Source organism: Notamacropus eugenii, chromosome 2 (assembly GCF_028372415.1).
Source record: "Notamacropus eugenii isolate mMacEug1 chromosome 2, mMacEug1.pri_v2, whole genome shotgun sequence".
Taxonomy (NCBI): domain Eukaryota; kingdom Metazoa; phylum Chordata; class Mammalia; order Diprotodontia; family Macropodidae; genus Notamacropus; species Notamacropus eugenii.
The window spans coordinates 426321077-426339662 of record NC_092873.1 but is presented as its reverse complement, the minus strand read 5'-3'; the positions used below and the strand labels follow the sequence as shown (position 1 = coordinate 426339662).

Here is an 18586-nt window from a genome sequence, read left to right as displayed (position 1 = left end):
TGCCACAGTGCAGGGCAGGGTGAGGGTGGAGGGCGGAGAGGGGGAAGATGGGACAGGACTTTCCTCACAGTTCCATAGTATTTGTGACTGCTCACACACCAGAGCACACAGACTAGAAGAGTAGTGAACACGTTTCCTTAGTACCATCTTGGAAGATATGAAAACTTACAGATCCCTAGAAGTATCTCTGAAAACAGCTGCATAAAACCCCTGAAGCTTGGGACAGTGCGCCCATCACCCTGGAAGCAGAACTCTACTTTAACAAAGAGTTAAAAGTAATAGGTTTAGAAAATGAGTAAACAACAGAAAAAAAGGTGACAAGGAAGATCAAAACACACACTCAGAAGAAACACACTGAAGAAAATAACACCTTACAAAACAAACTAGGCCAAATGGTAAAAGAGGTCCAAAAAGCCAAGGAGGAGAAGACTGCCTTAAAAAGTAGAATTGGCCAAATGGAAAAGGAGGTTCAAAAGTTCACTGAAGAAACTAATCCCTTAAAAATTAGAATGGAGCAAATGGAAGCTAATGACTGAAAAATCAAGAAACAAAACAAAACCAAAAGAATGAAAAAAACAAGATAATGTGAAATATCTCATTGGAAGAAAGGATGAATATACAACATAGAACAACTTAGATGAACTGATAAGAGAGTAAAGTAAGCTGAGCCAAGAAAACAATATAAACAACGACTACACAAATATAAAGCAGAAAGAACAATCACCACACACACAAAAACTTAATAAGGCAAAATTATAAAATACAGACATGGTTCCAAAGAAGAGACACAAGAAGACACCTCAATCCAACTCCTTGCAGAGGTGAGAGGTTCACAGGTGTGGCACATTTCATATAATTTAAGACTTCTAAGATTTATTGATTGGTTATTTGCATATGGGATGGCTCTTTGGAGAGAAGGAAGGGGGCATAGTAGGAGGAATATTAAAAATGTAAAAACAAAAGAAATCAACAAAAATTTGTTTGAAAAAATAAACTGAAGGCTAGTCATTTAGGTGTGACTATGAAAATCAACAGTACCTTTTTCTCACCAGTCTGGAAAAACACATTTATTCTGGGTGAAAGGAGGAGATAGTGGGGAACTATGATTTCATTTCTGTAAGGAAGTCCCTAGGTAGAAACTCCTTCACCAGGTCTCACAGCTAGTACGTTTCAGAGGTAAGACATGAATCTAGGTTCTCCTGACTCCAAAGTAAATCCTCTGCCCACTCTACCATTATACTTCTCTATGAGCATATGTCTTTTTTTGATCTGCTATTTTGGAAAACAATTGTCTAAAGACTCTGGAATCTTTTATGAAAAGAAAAAGATAGATGAATAATTTGTGTTTCAATGGTCTCAAACTTTCTTTTAAGTATTTCTCAAACTTCATTACTGCAAGACCTTCATCACAAAGATTCCTGAGATGTTGATGTCCTATATCCCCTTAAAAACAGAACAGAAAACCTTTCCTTGTTTTCTGCACTTTAGAAAGGACACGTGAAAGTTCTGCTAATTACTGAGAAAAGTAGATACACAGAAATTTATTTCTTAAATGAAGAGATTCATGAATTCTTTTGAGTACAGGAAAAGGAAGAGGTGGGGTTTATGGAAAGTATGATGTGATGTGATGAAAGTGATGATGATGTGATAATAAACAGATATCATGCTACAAGATATAGTTATCCAGACAGAAATTTTTTAGGACTCTTGCAGAAGCTTCCAATAACTTGTGCTATATAGAACAATATTATATACATTTTATTAACAAAAAAGAGTTTAAAATAAAATTTCCCGCATCATCCAAATTCTTCACCCAAGCATTGGAATGCATATTTTCATCCTAAATAATAAGTGTGGTTGGTAATCCCTCATTCTGAGGGTTGCTTCATCTCGTTTCTCTAAACACAGGAGATTTGGAAGGTTGGTACCTACCATTCTAGATGCCTGTCTGGCAATTCGGTATGCTGTCCAACCATTAGAGACGTTCTCAAGTTGTTGTTTAATAACAGTTTTAACTTCAGCAGATAATGTTTTCTGACTGGCTACAAAAATCACAGTAGCCAAAGAAACCTAATGTCAAAGAAAAAAGTTAATATAATTATCCACATAATGGCACAGATATTCCATGATATTCCCTTAAATTGTTAGATTATCTTGTATTCCTAAATGTTCCTCCTCCCTTTCTCATTTTAGTATGACATTTTCATCAATACTTCAAGGATCCATATATACTTGACTAATAGATTGTAACTCCTCTATTCCTTAGTAGGCAATCTTCCTAAGATGCTGTGGTTGAAACAAAGGTGGTAACAAGCCTCTTCAAATTTAGCTAGGATATCACAAATAATAGCACATCACTATGCCTTTACTCAAGCTTGGTCAAACCAGAAAGGGCATTTGGGCATTTAGGCATGTTATAAACTGGAAGAACTTGTGAGAACTTTGGATCCATTCAGCTCCATGCCATGGATGTAGCAGTGGCCTAAGACTTTAACAGAGACAGGAGTATCAATAATGTTTGAACATACTGTAATTCTATAATCAAAAGTAATACCAAGGAAGGCAGTTTGCTTCTGAGACATAAACCGTTTTCATGAGAATCATAACAGCTAAAAAATCCAAACTACTTAAGCAAGGAAAACTAACAAATAGCGCCCCCACTCATAGCCTGTAATTTGAAAGGTTCATTTAGTTATACTAGCAGCCAATTCCAGCATAAACCTTATTGAGGTCAGACCAAATAACAAGTTCCTGAAATGTTGAGGAACATTGGCTCTCTGCAAGATGAAAACATTTCAATTAGAAATGGGCTTGGCTAGTTATCTCAGACCAACTACAATACTGATGCATTCACACAAGACTGGCTTAACTGGTATTTGTTTTCCTACTAAAACTTTGTTACTAAAAGGCACTACTAAATGGAGTGCCAATATGCAGTGCCCTCTTGTGGATGAAATATAGAATTTTTTTGGTCATGTAAATTTTCTCTAAGTCAGCTGTTTCTACCAGCATTTCTCATGTGTTCAATTAATTTATATATATAGGGGCAGCTAGGTAGTGCAATGGATAGAGCACCAGTGCAAGACTCAGGAGACCTGAGTGCAAATCTCACCTCAGACACTTGACACTCACTAGCTGTGTGACCTTGGGCAAGTCACTTAACCCCAATTGCTTCATCCTGGATCATCTCCAGTCATCTTGATGAATATCTGGTCACTGGATTCAGATGGCTCTGGAGGAGAAGTGAGGCTGGTGACCTGCACAGCCCTCCCTCACTCAAAACAAAGTCAAGTACAAGTCATGTCATCATTTCTGTGATGGCATGGTCTTCCTTGGCAACGAAGGATGAACACACATCTTTTCCTCTAAGATTCAGATTTAAAATTTCCCCCAATCTAGATTGTAGTAGCTGTAGTATATTCTCATTGAACAATTATTCTCTCTCCTACACCCTATACTCCAAGCAAAATGGTCTTTTCTGTTCTTCACACAGGACACTCCATCTGCCATCTTTGGGTGTTCATGTTCCACACATCTGGAATACATTCCCTCCTCATCTCCATCTTACTGAATCCCCCTTCCTTCAAGATGCATCTAAGGGACACCTTTGACACTGCCCTCACTCTCAAACTACCTTGTATTCTTTTCCTATTTATTTGTAATTATGAAGATTTAAAAGAACTTCATATTTAGATTTGTTTATATTTATGTTATATACACCTATAAATGTCTGTTGTCTCCATTAGAATATAAGTTCCTTGTGAGTAGGGACTGTTTTGTTTGCCTGTTGCTCATCCTGGCACCTGGTACATGCATGCTTAATAAATACCTGTTAATTTATTAACTGGTGGATGTTTTAACCCATTGCTTTGAAATAAAAATGGTATTTAATTCATAATTTACTTGTTACACGTAGAAAAAAGTGGGGTTCTTTATCAATTGGAATTTAGCTGAGACATCAGCAAGAGTTAAACATTAGCAATTAGCTGAAAAACTGTTCTGCAAAACAGGGATAATGACAGCACCTACCTCACAGGATTGTTGTGAGAATCAAATGAGATACTTGTAAAGCACTCAGTATAATGCTCAGTACATAGCAGGCAATCAATAAATGCTGTTCCCTTCCATTCCTCTGAAGGTTCTTAGGAAAAAAAGGTAGTTTAAGAAGTAGCTTAATGTGTCTGAAACTAAAAAGGACTTTCTAGATCATGACTGATTACCTAACTCAAATGATGTTCAATGTCCAATATTAGTCAAACATGTTTCTAATTACAGCTCTGAAGTCAGTTCTCTGTAAAGTAGTCCTACTTTTACATATGTAATCCCTGATTCTTTACCATTTGCTTTAATAAAATATTAGGTCAAGTACTATGAGGTATTTACTTCAAAGGGTTGGTATAAGTATCAAAACAGAATAGTAGCATAGTTAGAGTTGGAAGGGACCTAGTTCAATCCCTTCATTTTACATGTAAGGAAACGAAGGCATGATAGGGAATGGAAAGGGATGAAGGTATTTGCCCAAAGTCACACAGGTGAGATATGAATCCACATCCTCTGACTCTCCATCCAATATGTTTGACAATTGTAATACTGTGAGCGCCTTGAGGGCAGGCACTTCCTTCCCCTCTTTGTTGTCTCCCCAGTACTTATCAGGGTGTCTGGCACACAGCAGATACTAAATAAATGTTTAATGACTCTAATATCTGTAAAGTATTTTGCAAAACCTTAAAATGCAATGTAAGTATCAGCTTGATTATTATTAACTTGTCAGCTTCACTTAAGTTGTGTATTAGCTTAAAAGTTCTCAAAACAGATACAGCTGCACCGAGTCCTATTCATCAACAGTGCATCCAAAGAAGTGGTTCCTACCAAAAGCTCCTGTTGCTTATCTGTAGCAGAACGCCCAATCACTTTGTAGAGCTCCATTAAGTCTCCAAGCATTCCGTCACCCAACACTGGCAGCTGCATGGCGATGGACGCCAAACAGTGGCACATGAGAATTCTGGATGCATCCTGAGCACTGTGCAACTGAGTCAGCAGAGACTCAACCACTGACTGGCTGAGATGAGGACGGCACTTGGCTAGCTTCACCATACAAGTTAAAGCAATCTGTGTATCAAAAAAAAAAAAAAAAGCTAGAGCTTAGACAATTCTCATTTTCTAGTGCCTAAATTCATTTTTAATGCAAAAGAATCATGTGCATTGATTATTAGCAATATGGTGGGCTAACTTCCTGAGGACAGAATATAATTTTCTTTTATAAATACTTCACGTATTGAATAAATATAATCCTATAATAAGATTTTCCAACTACATCATGTTTAAAACTAAATTAAATAACAAAGTAAAGTCAATGCCTTGTTGATATACCTGGAACTAAGCCTGAGAAGCTACTGGAAAATTAGGAGGCAAAAATATTTCATGGCCAAATCTAAATGTCATTATCTCTGGGCCTTCATTCACAGAATCAGAGAAACTGGAGTGTGGGACAGGACCTCAGTGGCCATCTATACCAAACTATATGGAATAAAAACCTGTAGTGCATTATCTTAAGACACTTCTCTTGCCCTCCACAGAGTAAGAAAAAAGGTTCCTTCCTTTTCCTGGAAGTGCCATTATATTCTAAAAGCTTAGTGGCTCTTAGCAAAATCCTTGATCTTCTAGAAACAAAAAATTTCAGAAATGGAGGATATCACTAACCTGGGATATATTATCACTTGAACCTCAGGATGAGGGATGACCCTCACTTTTCTGTAAAATGAGTAGGTTGGATCAAATGATCTAAATGACCCTTTTGAGTGATGTGAAACTATAATCTAAGTATACCCTCAGCAATTATTCCAATTATCCTCATACAGTAGATGAGTAAACCAAGGTATAAGGATGGTTTAAGCATCTTGTTTATGGCCTGCCAACTGGTCTTTCTTGCTCATAACTACAGTTAAGTTTCCACTCTTGGAAATAACAATGTTGAAAGAAGCAATGCTGGATAGAAGTAGAGATATGCTGTAGGAGTCACTATGGCCCAAGACATGAGCCTCAACTTATCTTCTGCTCTTATAGTTCGTTCTTCACTCCTAAGTGAAGGCTATCCTATCTCTGGTTCTTAATTTTTCCTTATACTTCTGGATTGGTTACCCTTGGGTACTCTGACATCCATTTTACTGGGGTAACATCATGTGCCTGTAAATTGTAAACTCTTTTCTCAGAAAAGATGGTCTTCTAATGTGCAAATTCCCTGCAGGTGAAATGCATTAAAAAGTACCTGTCTCTTAGCATAGACATATACTCCCTTCCCCACAAGGCAATGTTCGTTAGAGCCATTTATTTCTTTAATTTCCCACTATTACAGGCTGAAATTCTCCCCTCACTCTTCTATCCCCGGCCTTGCCTGATGCTGACTCTATGTCATTTTCCCACAGCCCTCACTCTTGTTAAAGATACTGAGGAATCACTCCTTCATTGATTCACATGAGGGCTTGGTGAGTGTATATCACCAGCTTACTTTGCTACTTAACTATTCCATCACCATACATACAACTTTCCAATCTATTATTACTTTCCAAAAAAGATACTAATTCAGTTATAGGATGTAAAGAGAGTACTTCTAATTCTCTTCCTCCTTTTCTGATTTGCCATTCTCTTTGTTCTTTCTTCTATTCTCCTTAGTTCAATTTATTTTCGAATGATAGCCTATACACTTAAGAATTGATTGAGTTTTTCCTTATAACTGTATTTATTTACCTTTCCTGTGTTTCTGTTGTTTGCAAGAAGAATAATCTACTCAACTTTTTGTTTTGTTTTCAAAAAATGCCTTAAATGCTTCTCCTCAGGAAAGGTCTTACCTTTTTTTAATCAGTGCTGCTTAGATTAAAATATTCAGAATGTCGTTCGGACTGCTTTAAAAAAACATACACACACACACTATTTCTCCTATTTCTTGTTACTATGAAGTAATCTTGGATTATTCAAATTGGTTTCTCTTCATATTTAAGTATTTTTCTCCTAGCTAACTGCAAATTTGTTGTTACTGAAATTGTGAAATTTAACCATCCAGTCCTTTGAAGTTTGAAGCATGAGGGTTTTTTTAATTAAGTATCTTATGCGATATTTCTGTCTTATCTTGTGGATTCAGCTTTAGGTACTCTATATCTAGTGCATAGTTCCTTTTTTCTGAGGTTTTTTGGTTGCTGAAGGGTGCAGAAAACTGACTTGCCATTTTGCCAATTAAGGTCTCTAAGCAGCTTTTCCTAACTGGTCATTAGCACTACAGTATCAAAATCAGCACCATGAAACTTCATATACAACAGATATTTATGTTCATGTGACTAAATGTATTATTCCCTCAGCTCTTGGTAAAATATATAGTTTATATGCCTTATATCTTTAGTTTTACCATCAATGTTGTATATTTTAGATTATAAACTTCAAATCAGAAGAGACTGTCAACTTCATCTGCTTTATACAGTTTTCAAAACTGTGCCATGTAAACATGTTTAATTCTCCATGGTGAAAAAAAAATTAGCTTAAATTTTTATTTTGTGCATCTTTTGTGATGTCTTACTTTAATGTAAAAATGTATTAGACTAGGTTTTAAAGTGAAGATTAAAATAAAGCTTTTTGTTTATTTAATACAAACAATTATGCTAAGCAAGTTAATTTTTTACCTTTAAAGTTGCTTGAGCACCTGCACTATCATCTTGACTACAAAGCACCAGGAGAGATTCAAGGCCAAAGACCGCATCCTGTTCCAGTGCCAAAAGTTCTAAAGAAATAAATTGCACATTCTGGTGTGATAAAATATTAAAAATAAACTATAAGTACACTGAGAACACACAGCCTGAGAAACAGAAGTCCCTAAAATTCATAAGGCTATAACAAAAATAGTAATTAAGACTGAAATAGTTTCAGGGAGAAAAAAAGTGAATGTAATATTTCTTCTGAAATCCAAATCTTTATACTTTATTACCTTCTTCATTACTTTAATGAAAAATATGAAAGAAATCCAATACTTATTAAAACCAAAAGTCTATATCACAAAGTTAGAAAGTAACAGACACTCTTAGGAGGAGAATACTACAAGAAACAGTAAAGATAAAGCATGCTTTATGTCTCTTTCATGGGTAGGAAGTTTAATATCTACAAGCCTAATACTGACCTCTAAGAGATACACAAATTATGTGCAGACCACTCTAACTCATTTCCTTGAAAATATTATTCAGGAAATATATTTCTAAGAGTTTCTAATGAAAGCCGAACTGTAATTCTAAAGTAAATATAAACCAAGCCAGAACCCTTCCAATCTCACTAAGTTTGTGAAATCAGACCAAGAAAGAGTAAAATCCTTTGTATCAAAATTGCTATTTGAATACCCTTTCACTACTTAAGAGAGTTCTTCTGTAGTTATTTTACAACTCTAAATTAATAATCTGAAAAGTCATTATCATGCTGACTTAGTTTTTGATATATCACCTTTCATCAATTCCCTCAGTGGTCTACTCTCTTTGATTGAAGACTAAAGGGGTGGAGCATTAAATTTCTCCCAAGTGCTTTCTTTATAGGAAGCTGGGATCTGAACTCTCCACTTTCTATCAGAAGCTTTGTTTGGTTTCCATTCCACAGAACACCCCGCCCCTGTGTCTGGCAACTTCCCAGCTCCCCCACCCTGCCCAGCCCTGTAACCCCTGTCTTTTCCATTTCCCTTTCTTTGTGTGTAGTCCTCCCCCATTAGATTGTAAGCTCTTTGAGGACAAGGAACTGGCTTTCTTATGTGTATCCCAAGTGGCTAGCACAGTATCTAGCACACAGTAGGTGCTTAATAAATGTTTACAAATTGAATTTGAATATGGTACTTGTATTTAAGATATTTAGGGAGACATCTACAATATATACCATAAATATCTGCTCTGGGTGTAGGGATTTTACATGAGTAAAGTCTTAGTGTAGTTTTAAACTACTAAAGCTTTAAATTGTACTAAGACTTTTGGAACACTCATAAACTGGGGAATGACTGAACAAGTTATGGCATATGAATGTGATGGAATACTATTACACTATAAGAAACAAAGGGATAGTTTCAGAGAAATCTGGGAAGACTTGTATGAAATGATGAAGAGTGAAATGAACAGAATCAGGAGAACAATTTATACAATGATATATATATATACATATAAAATACACAAAATATATATAATGATGACAATATAGTAAAAACAAACAGTGTAGTAAACAATCACAATTCCAGAGGCTTAATGATGAAATAAACTATCCACCTCCTAACAGAGAGGTGAAAGACTCAAGAGTGCAGAATGAGACATATTATTTTTGGGTCTGGCCAATGTAGAAATGTGTTGTGCTTGTCTACAGATGTTTGTAACAGGGGTTTTATTTTTCTTTGGTTCTCGATCAGGAAGTGAGGGTTGGAAGGAGAGAAGGTGGATTTTTTGCTCACTGAAATTTTTCTTTTTAAAAAAAGAAAAGGCATTTTTATTTGCTTTGCCACTGTACCCCAAGAACCATGGGACTTTTCTGTTTGACTTGCATCTGAAACATTCCATGTGTCAAGATCCCCTGTGAATTCCTTGAAAGCAGGAACTATCATTCTTTTGTATTTGTATCCCTAGCACTTAAAAAAGTGCTTTGCACATAGTAGGCACTTAATAAATACTTCATTCACTTGTTCACTCTATGCTAATAATGATTACTCAAAAAATAGAATTAAACAGACCAGTAAGTAGGTTTGACTATCCAAATCAGAGCAAAATACAAACCTACAGAGAATAGAAGGTCAATGGAAGGAAATGCCTTTAAGCAGATGTGTTCCAGGCAGAATTACTAAAGACTAAGAGTGACTGTATTTATAATTCCTTAACAAAAGACCAAAGTTAGCAACCAATATAACCAGACACTACTGCCTTTGGAAACTCAGTGCCACATGTAGTATAGTAGTAAAAATAGAATTAGAAAAAATAGATTAAAATTCCAACTCTAGTCCTTACTCCCTGGGTGACCTTCGGAAATTTCCTTAACCTCTGTGGTCTTCAAAATAAGGGGTTGGAGTGGATAATCTCCAAGGTCTCTCTAGAGATTCAATAGGTGAGTACCTTACACATGAGTTGAATGTTTAATAAATATTATTTGTTGATAATGGAATGCATATACAAATCTTTTTAAAAACCTTATAGTTAATAAGTGGAGAAAATTAAGAAATGTTAAATAATACATTTTCTCTTAGCTAAAATAAATAAATTCAGTGTTTTGAAAGCTTCAGATAAAACAAGTGCACTGGGTTAATTCACATCTGTCTGCATGAGTCACCTTCTGTTGTTTCAGCCTTTGAGTATGTTTAATGGAGACCTTGAAATGATTACATATATTTCCCCCAAAGTTTCCTGTGGTGAATGCTAATGGAAGAATCTATTGCATGGTGGTTAGCTGGAGAAGAAACTATCAAGAAGTCAATACAGTGTCCCTACTTGCAGGAACAGAGATATCAGAAGAAAAGCAGAAGGAGGAAATGGAAATATTACCCAATCTTTCAAATTCTAGTTTCGCTGCTTATACTGTAAGAATCTGCATCATTCTTACTGTGTTCAGTAAGCTTTGAGAAATCTTTATATAAGACCACTGGTTAAGTGAAAACCAACAGAGATATCATGGTGTGGAATAAGCACTGCTGGATTTAGGACTTGAAATGAGGAAGACCTAGGTTTAAATCCCACCTGTGATATTTAATGAAGCTTTGTGACTCCTTGGCTGACAAATCACAACCTCACAGATTTTGCATGTGTAAAGTCAGGTCACTAGAGTAGGACAGGGTCCCATCCAGCTCTAAATTTACCAATTAAATCCTATGACAGAACAAACTACTTAAGGTGATAATGGGAAGAAGTTAGAAAACAACAACAACAAACCTCAAACCAAGCTCAGATAAGCGTGTAAATCCCTAACACCCCAAATTGCTTAAAATTACCTTTTTCTTGACAAGAAGCAGTTATATTAGTTAGGACCCTCACTCCATGAACTGCTATACCGCGGTTATTGTGGTAACAGCATTCTTGTGCCAGTCTGACTAAATCAGATGACCTAGGTGAAGTAACTGTATTTCCTAAATGAATAGGGGAAAAAAGCCAAACAGAACATGTAATTCATCAATAACTCCAAAATATGTAATTCATAAGTAACTCCCTAATGTGGATTATATGCCCCTTTTATTTGTAAGCTAAAACCTCTTCCCTTACTTTCATCTTATTTTTCCATTCCTACCAGTATTATAACATCATTTATTTTCCCTTTGTCAGAAAGACAAGAATGGCTATGTAAAAATATTTTTAAAATGATTTCACATTCTAAGTGTCCTGAGGTTGCTGTTAAAAACAAATCTCAGATGAACTAATGTAAATACCAAATAACAGAATTATGAATACACTATAGGAATCAAGATTCCACATTTTCAAGATGGATAATATGAAAAAAGGCAATGCTACAAAAGTCTAATATTGGAAAAAAGATCAACAGTCTTATATCTAGTTTTGCTCTCAAACTATTTGCACATATATTCCATGCTTAGAGAAGATCAAGTCATGGAGACTTGATCAAGACTGCACACCTGGTGAACAGGCAAGTGAGAATGAGGAATCCAGAACACTGCTCTCTTCATTCACAATAGCACCTCCCTTAAAAAGTCTGTGCCATAAGTGGCAGTAGTTTTTTTTCTTCCAACATATGAAGGTTGAAGGTAGAATAACTGTATTGTGTAGATTTAGTTTTGGGTCTAGATTCTCAGTCTAAAGGTAACAAGAGGGGTCAAACACCACAAGAATACAAGAAAGGAGAGGTGGATGTAATATCTTAAAATGACCTCTTCTTTGAGACCAAGTCAGAACTGTGTGCCCTGGCTTCTCTTGCAGAGGATCTTGTCTCTTATGAGAGATTGTCAAATTATAACTGTTTGAAAATAACTTCCTTGGTTATACTTAAGAGAATATCAATAACATTATTTTACTATTACTTAAATATTAACATTACCTTAGCATTATTTAATAACATATTTATATTTCAAGTAACAAAATTATCCTGACAAGATGATATTAATATCTAGTGAAATCACCAACCATGCTTACTTACAAGGAAGTATGGTACAGTGGAAAGAAAACTAGACTTAAGAGTCAAAGACTCAGGTTTTGAATTCTAGCCTGGACACCAGTATATAAGGAATAATAAGTCACAATCTCTCAGGGCTTCAATTATACCATTTGCAAAATGGTGGTACTCCTACTGCTAGCACCTATCAAGTCTCAAGCACTGTGTTAATATTATCTCATTTGAACCTCATAACAATTCTGGGAGGTAGGTGCTACTATTCTCTCCATTTTACAGTTGAGAAAACTGAGGCAAATAGAGGTCTAGTAATTTGCCAAGGATCATACATCTAGGAAACGTCTGAGGTCATCCTGACTCCCAGCCCAGACATCCATTCACTATGATAACTAACTGCCTACCTCACTTCACAGAGTTGATGGAAGGAAAATACTTGTAAGTTGCCAAGTGATACATAGTAGATATCATCATTGCTGAGAAATATTTTTTTTCTTCTATTATATACATACAGCAACTCAGTTAGGCAGTTAGATTGCTCTTATCTCTTCCCCCCACGAAAGTGTGAGTCAGAAAGACAGCAAATCAAAAGGGACATATTAAGTGAATTAGCTTAGTTTGGTATTTTGTGCTTATATGAGAGATGCCTTTCATTTCCAGTATTTGTGGGGTTAAAAAAAAGAGCTAAATGGGGGTGGGGGGGCGACAAGGATGATGAGGGAAATGACTAACTTTCTTGCTGAATATGGCCATCATAACATAGTTTCATTAGTAGATTTAAGGTGTGACTTATCTAGAGCACTATTATATTCAAATAGAAATAAAAAATTTCCAACAAAGTCAAATTTGAATGATTTTGGATGTTAACCATACCATTAGTCCTCTCCCTTTGTATGGATAATAAAGAACAATTACTAAATAATAGTGCATTTATATAACTATACATGACATGTGAAGGCCTGCAGATGACACAGAGCCTATGACCAAATATTTAACCCAAATTTTACAATAAGGTACTGCAAACACTCCATAAAAGAAAAAGAAAAAAATTCAGACTTCTTCTCTGATACACAGTGAGGGTCAAAAAATTCTACACAGATTTTTCAGATCTCAAGGGGCCCCATATCCCTAATCCCCATGTGGAAGGGATAACTGTACTTAAACTGCATGGCATTGTAAAAAGAACACTGAGTTTGAAGTCAGAGAACCTAGGCTCACCTCCTGACTCTGCTATTTATTCCCTGTGTGACCTCAGGAAAGTAATTTTACTTTTTAGGCAGTTTCTTCATCTATAAAATGTGGTGATTGGGATAATCTCTAAGGTCCTTTCCAACTCTCAATCATATGATATATGGAATTGGCTGAAAGAAACATCAAGCCAGATAGATATGATTATTTCACACTTGACATATCCAGTTTTACTTTCTCTGGGACGTTTAAAAAATTTTTTTTAAATTTTTTTATATTTATCATATATGAATATATATCAAAATATATAATACATTAATTATATATTTATAGAAAATAAATATTTTAAAATAAATATTTAAAATATTTAAAAATAAAAATTGTCTTACATATGAGTCAAAATCTTGTCTACTGTAGCCCTTTGCAACAACCTATTTAATCAGATGACTTAACTGGTTATAAAAGCAAAACCAGAGCAAAACATCCCACAAATCTTGCTGGGAAAAAAATTCAGTATAAGAGCCTTATTGGTAAGCAAACTACTTCTTTTTGGGTACAACTTAATATATATCTTTGCATTGTCACAAAGATGGGATTCAATGAATTTTGTTGGTTATAATATGCTTCTGTAAGTAAAATGATCATCCATTTGGAGGTCAAGTTAAATATAAATCACATTACCATTTTAAGTATCCATAAAAGTACTGTTCTACCCATATAAAAAATTTTTTAATAAGTCAAAAGAGAGAATGCTCTTGAATTGTGATCCAGCTCCAATAAAATAAGTTGTCAATTATCAATAATTGATGGCCTATTCAATAACTATAATGAAAATTGGAATACCATGAAAATATTTTAGGATCCTTCAGGATTTGAATACTTTTTTTTATAAGTTCAAGATAATTAAATATATAACCTAATTTTATGAAGTAATAACTTGCAGAAGACCTCTCATTCTCCTTACCTGGAGCAAGGCTGAAATAATGTTTAATTGCTATAGTTCCCGACAATGTGGACAGGACAGAGAGCATTCCTAGTTTCAAACTGTCATAAGGAGTTTGGAGGGCACATTCACAGAGAATCTGAAATTCAAAATTGACATCAATAAAAGTGTTAAATCACTCCCCATTATCATTCTGATATGTTCCATTCAGTTTAATTTTTCTAGATTCTAAACAAATTAAGTACCAGCCATTTTATATAGGGGAAAATCAGAATCACTTTGGTACCTTTAAGAATTTTTGAAAAATTATAATGAACCAAATACTTAACCTCTCTTCACTCTGCCTGCACCTCTTTTCTACTCATCATAGCTAGCTAGCCTTTATAAATTATCTACTATGTGCCACTTACCTCGGTAATGTACTTTCCAGGGATGTACACATTGACAATGAGGTTGACATATGCGTTGCCAGAGCTAGCTCAGTGTTTGAGAGGGTCCAAAAAAAAGTTTGGGAGAGCAGTGTAGACTGACTACCAAATTGAAGGTCTACAGAGCTGTTGTGCTAACCTCACTGCTGTATGCCTATGAAATGTGGACAGTCTACCAGCGCCGTGCCAGGAAACTGAATCGCTTCCATTTGAATTGTCTTAGGAAGATTCTGAAGATCACCTGGCAGGACAAGGTACCAGACACTGAGGTTCTTGCTAGAACTTAAACTGCCAAGCATTCAAACTATGTTTCAGAGAACGCAATTCCAATGGGCTGGTCACGCTGTTCGGGTGCAAAATATATGCTTGCCAAAAAGACTATTTTATGGAGAACTCACATGGGGCAGGCAATCACATGGTGGTCAGAAGAAGTGATACAAGTACACTCTCAAGAACTCTGGCTTTGACTGTGGGACATGGGAGACACTGGCACAGGACCGCTCAGCATGGTGTGCCCACATCAGAAAGGGTGCTGTGCTGTATGAGCAAAGCAGAATTGAAACAGCACAAAGGAAACACAGGATGTGCAAATTTGGAGTATCCACCCCAAATGTTCACATGGACTGTCTATGCCCAATCTGTGGTAGAGCATTCCAAGCTCATATTGGTCTGATCAGCCACAGTTAGATACACTGAAACTTCATTTTATCATGGTGATGTCATTTTGGTCCTCTTGGAGAATGAGGGACAACAACCTACCAATTATGTGCCAGGAACTGTATTAAGCACTTTACACAAATATAATCTTATTTGATGTTCGCGATTACCCGGGAATCAGGTGCTATCATTATCTCCATGTTACAGTTGAGGAAACTGAGGCAAAGAGAACCTAAGTGACTTACCTAAGGTCACACATCTAGTGAATGTCTGAGCCTGGATTTGAACTCAGATCTTTCTGACTCTCAGCCATTGGCTGCCTAGCTACCTGCATTTATGGATTAGTATTATTTTGTTTCTGTGTCATATCTATCTACTGGTTTCTAAACTCCATGAAAGCAGGCTCTGTGTCTTATCTACATCTCTCCTAACAATGAATACAGAGCTCTGCACATAATAGGCATTTAAATACTCAATGAGTTGAAGTGACTCTTATAAAATGTGACATATTCCAAAACCCACTGTTTTGTCAATAGGTCATAATAAATTCAGGAAGGCAAGCATTTATTAAACACCTACTAGCCATGTACAAACATTCTTGCCTTCAAGAGGCAATAAGATATATGCAGAAGATAAATCTCTCCCACCAACTCCTCCCTCTTCCTAACTTTCCTATTATTGTAGAGAACACCAGTATACTCCCAGGTACCTAGGCTCACAACTTAGATGTCATCCAAGACTCTTCCCTCTCTTTCACCCTTCATAACCAATCTGTTGTCAAGCTGCTACAACCACAGGGTCTAATTCACCACCTGATGGCTCAGAAGAAAGTAAGGTTGGTGACCTTGCACAGCCCTCCCTCACTCAAATCAAAGTCAACTGCAAGTCATGTCATGGTCCTCTTCAAGAACGAAAGACAAACACAACCTGTGAGTGAGTAGCAGCTCCTCTCCTCTGGTGCTTTACCCAGGGGAAGGTACACTCCATGGTCAAAGCCTTCTCCTAGCCTTACGTCTCTCCTCACTATAGTCTTTCTTCCATTAGGCTGTCAAAATGATCTTACTAAAGTACAAATCTGACTAGGTCATCCTCCCATCCATTCCCCAAATCAATAAATTCCATTGGCTTATCACCTCCAAAATCAAACAGAAATTTCTCTGATGTTCACAGCCCCTCTTCTTCCTTTCCAGTCCTCTTACTCTCTGCCTCAACACCCCTATTCACTCCACGATTCAGTAACACCAGCCTCTTTGCAGTTCTTCATGTAAGACACTTCATTTTCTGACTACAACATTTTCACTGGTTGTCCTCCATGCCTGGAATTCTCCCCTTCCTCATCTCAGCTCTTAGCTTCCTTCAAGATCCCAGCTAAAAATCCCACTCTTTATAAGAAGCTGATCCCACAATTCCCTAAAATGCTAGTGCCTCCTCCCCACTGATTATTTCCAATTTGTATATAGCTTGTTTGTACATAGCTACTTGTATGTTGTCTCCTTCACAGACTGAGTTTCCTTAACAGTAAAGACTGTCTTCTGCCTTTCTTTATATAACCAGCACTCAGTCAGTCCAGTGCCTGGTACATGCTGACTAAGATCTAATCTAGTAAACACATAAGTCACAAAACGGCAACGTCAGATCCTGGGCTATCTTCAACAACAAAAACAAATATATTTCACTTCAATTATTAGTTTAAATTTAAAATTATAATTTTAGCCTTCAATGAACTAGCATATTTGTTTTTATATGCATGCATATGAATATTTGAAAAAAAGGGGAAGAAGCAAGTCAGTAGTCATCATCTATCTTGCTGAGAAGCAAGCTGTTCTCTTTTGAAAGAACATATATGAAGAGTCTTGAGAGCAATCACAGTTAAAAAGGATGCAGGCTCCTGGATAGTGTGAGTGGTTTTGGTTCTGCCTTCTATGTGGAGAGTGTAGTATTTTGCAATTCTGAATTGTGCCATGATATTCATGGCTGCTGTGGACACTTCGAATATTGCATTGGCGCTACAAATGGTGATGAGGATGGGATCATGAAATATCAGACCTCTATTTGGAGACAGAAAGGCAGAGGAGACAGAGGAAGAAATGAACATCCCAGTGAGTGGAATACCTTTCGTGAAGACTTCTCAGATTGTAATTCTTCTCCCAGGGGTGAGGTAAGACTGAGAGGCTCAAGGTTACAATATTTTTAGAGTGGAATAATTCCATATAAGGATATAAAACTGTGTAGTACATTAGGGTCTCAATGATTGGATAAAACTTACATAATTCTTCAATGTCTTCATTTCAAAAGGGATTGGTTGGATTTCGTGTCTAGAATGTAAGATCATATTCTCAGCTAATGAGAATAATGGTCAGTGGGGGGGGAGGGACTTGCATTAGGGTCTATATAAATCAGTGCCTTTTCTTTGTCTTCGGGTTTCCTACTCCAGGTGAACTGGCATAGGATTGTCCCGCTTCTTGAGAATCGAATAAATAAACTTTCTGTCATCACTTTGAGAGGCTTCTGAGTAATTAATTGAAGTAGGGATCTGAGCCATCCCACACACCAGGGTGGGTGGATTTTTGTTCCTCCCTAGAAAGAGAATGGGTTAAAGGCACAGGGCTTTGTGAAAACTGGGAACCGAGGCTACAGAAGGGAGAATCCAGAGATTTAGAAAGATATTTGTAGGGAATAACAATGGAACCAGGGAAAGAAATGGCAGGGCTATGTAGGAGAGGCTGGGCCTTGCTAAGCTCTGGAAGAACTTGTGCCGTAGAAGATGGCTTGAGCCTTGTGAGCCAGGGCATGGTGAGAGTCAGGGTGAGTCGGAAAAGAAAAAGTCATTTTTGCTTCAAATTGTACATAAATGCAGAGACAGGCTGCTGGAGGAGAAGGCTCCGATGGAAAAGGAACTGGCTGGTTTGCAGGAGAGGCTTTTTGTACTACAGTGTTCAGGCTGTCTTTTGGGAGAAGGAGTGGGAGAGTTTTGGGAGGTAGAAGAGAGGGCTGTTGTTGGTTTGTCTCACAGGAGGCAAAAAGTTAACAATAGGAAAGTGAATGCAGCCCTTGCACAGTCTGGTCTTGATTGGGGCCTAAACACAGGCTAGGAGGATGTGTGAGAGAATGAAACAAGTGAGGAGGCTGAGGTTTGGCCAGTACTAAGAAGAAAGGAGAGGAATTGGGGGCCCCCACAATGTTTGGGGAGGTAATTGAACATTTTGCTCAGCAAGAGGTCACAAATGTTTTGAGTTGGTTCACCCAGAAGATGGGAGAATCATTGGTACCGTGG

At 36.7% G+C, this 18586-nt stretch overlaps 1 protein-coding gene across 4 annotated transcripts in view; it reads right to left on the bottom strand.

Annotated features, from left to right (window-relative positions):
• The window catches only part of INTS7 (integrator complex subunit 7), an 80070-nt gene that overhangs the window by 39734 nt on the left and 21750 nt on the right, over positions 1–18586 (bottom strand). For all 4 annotated transcript variants that reach the window (XM_072647890.1, XM_072647887.1, XM_072647889.1 and 1 more), the window contains 5 exons: positions 14249–14366; positions 10973–11107; positions 7668–7765; positions 4870–5109; positions 1933–2070 (listed from right to left, as the gene is read on the bottom strand). In XM_072647890.1, coding sequence (XP_072503991.1) covers positions 1933–2070; positions 4870–5109; positions 7668–7765; positions 10973–11107; positions 14249–14366 — 729 coding nt within the window. The remainder of the gene's footprint in view (positions 1–1932; positions 2071–4869; positions 5110–7667; positions 7766–10972; positions 11108–14248; positions 14367–18586) is intronic.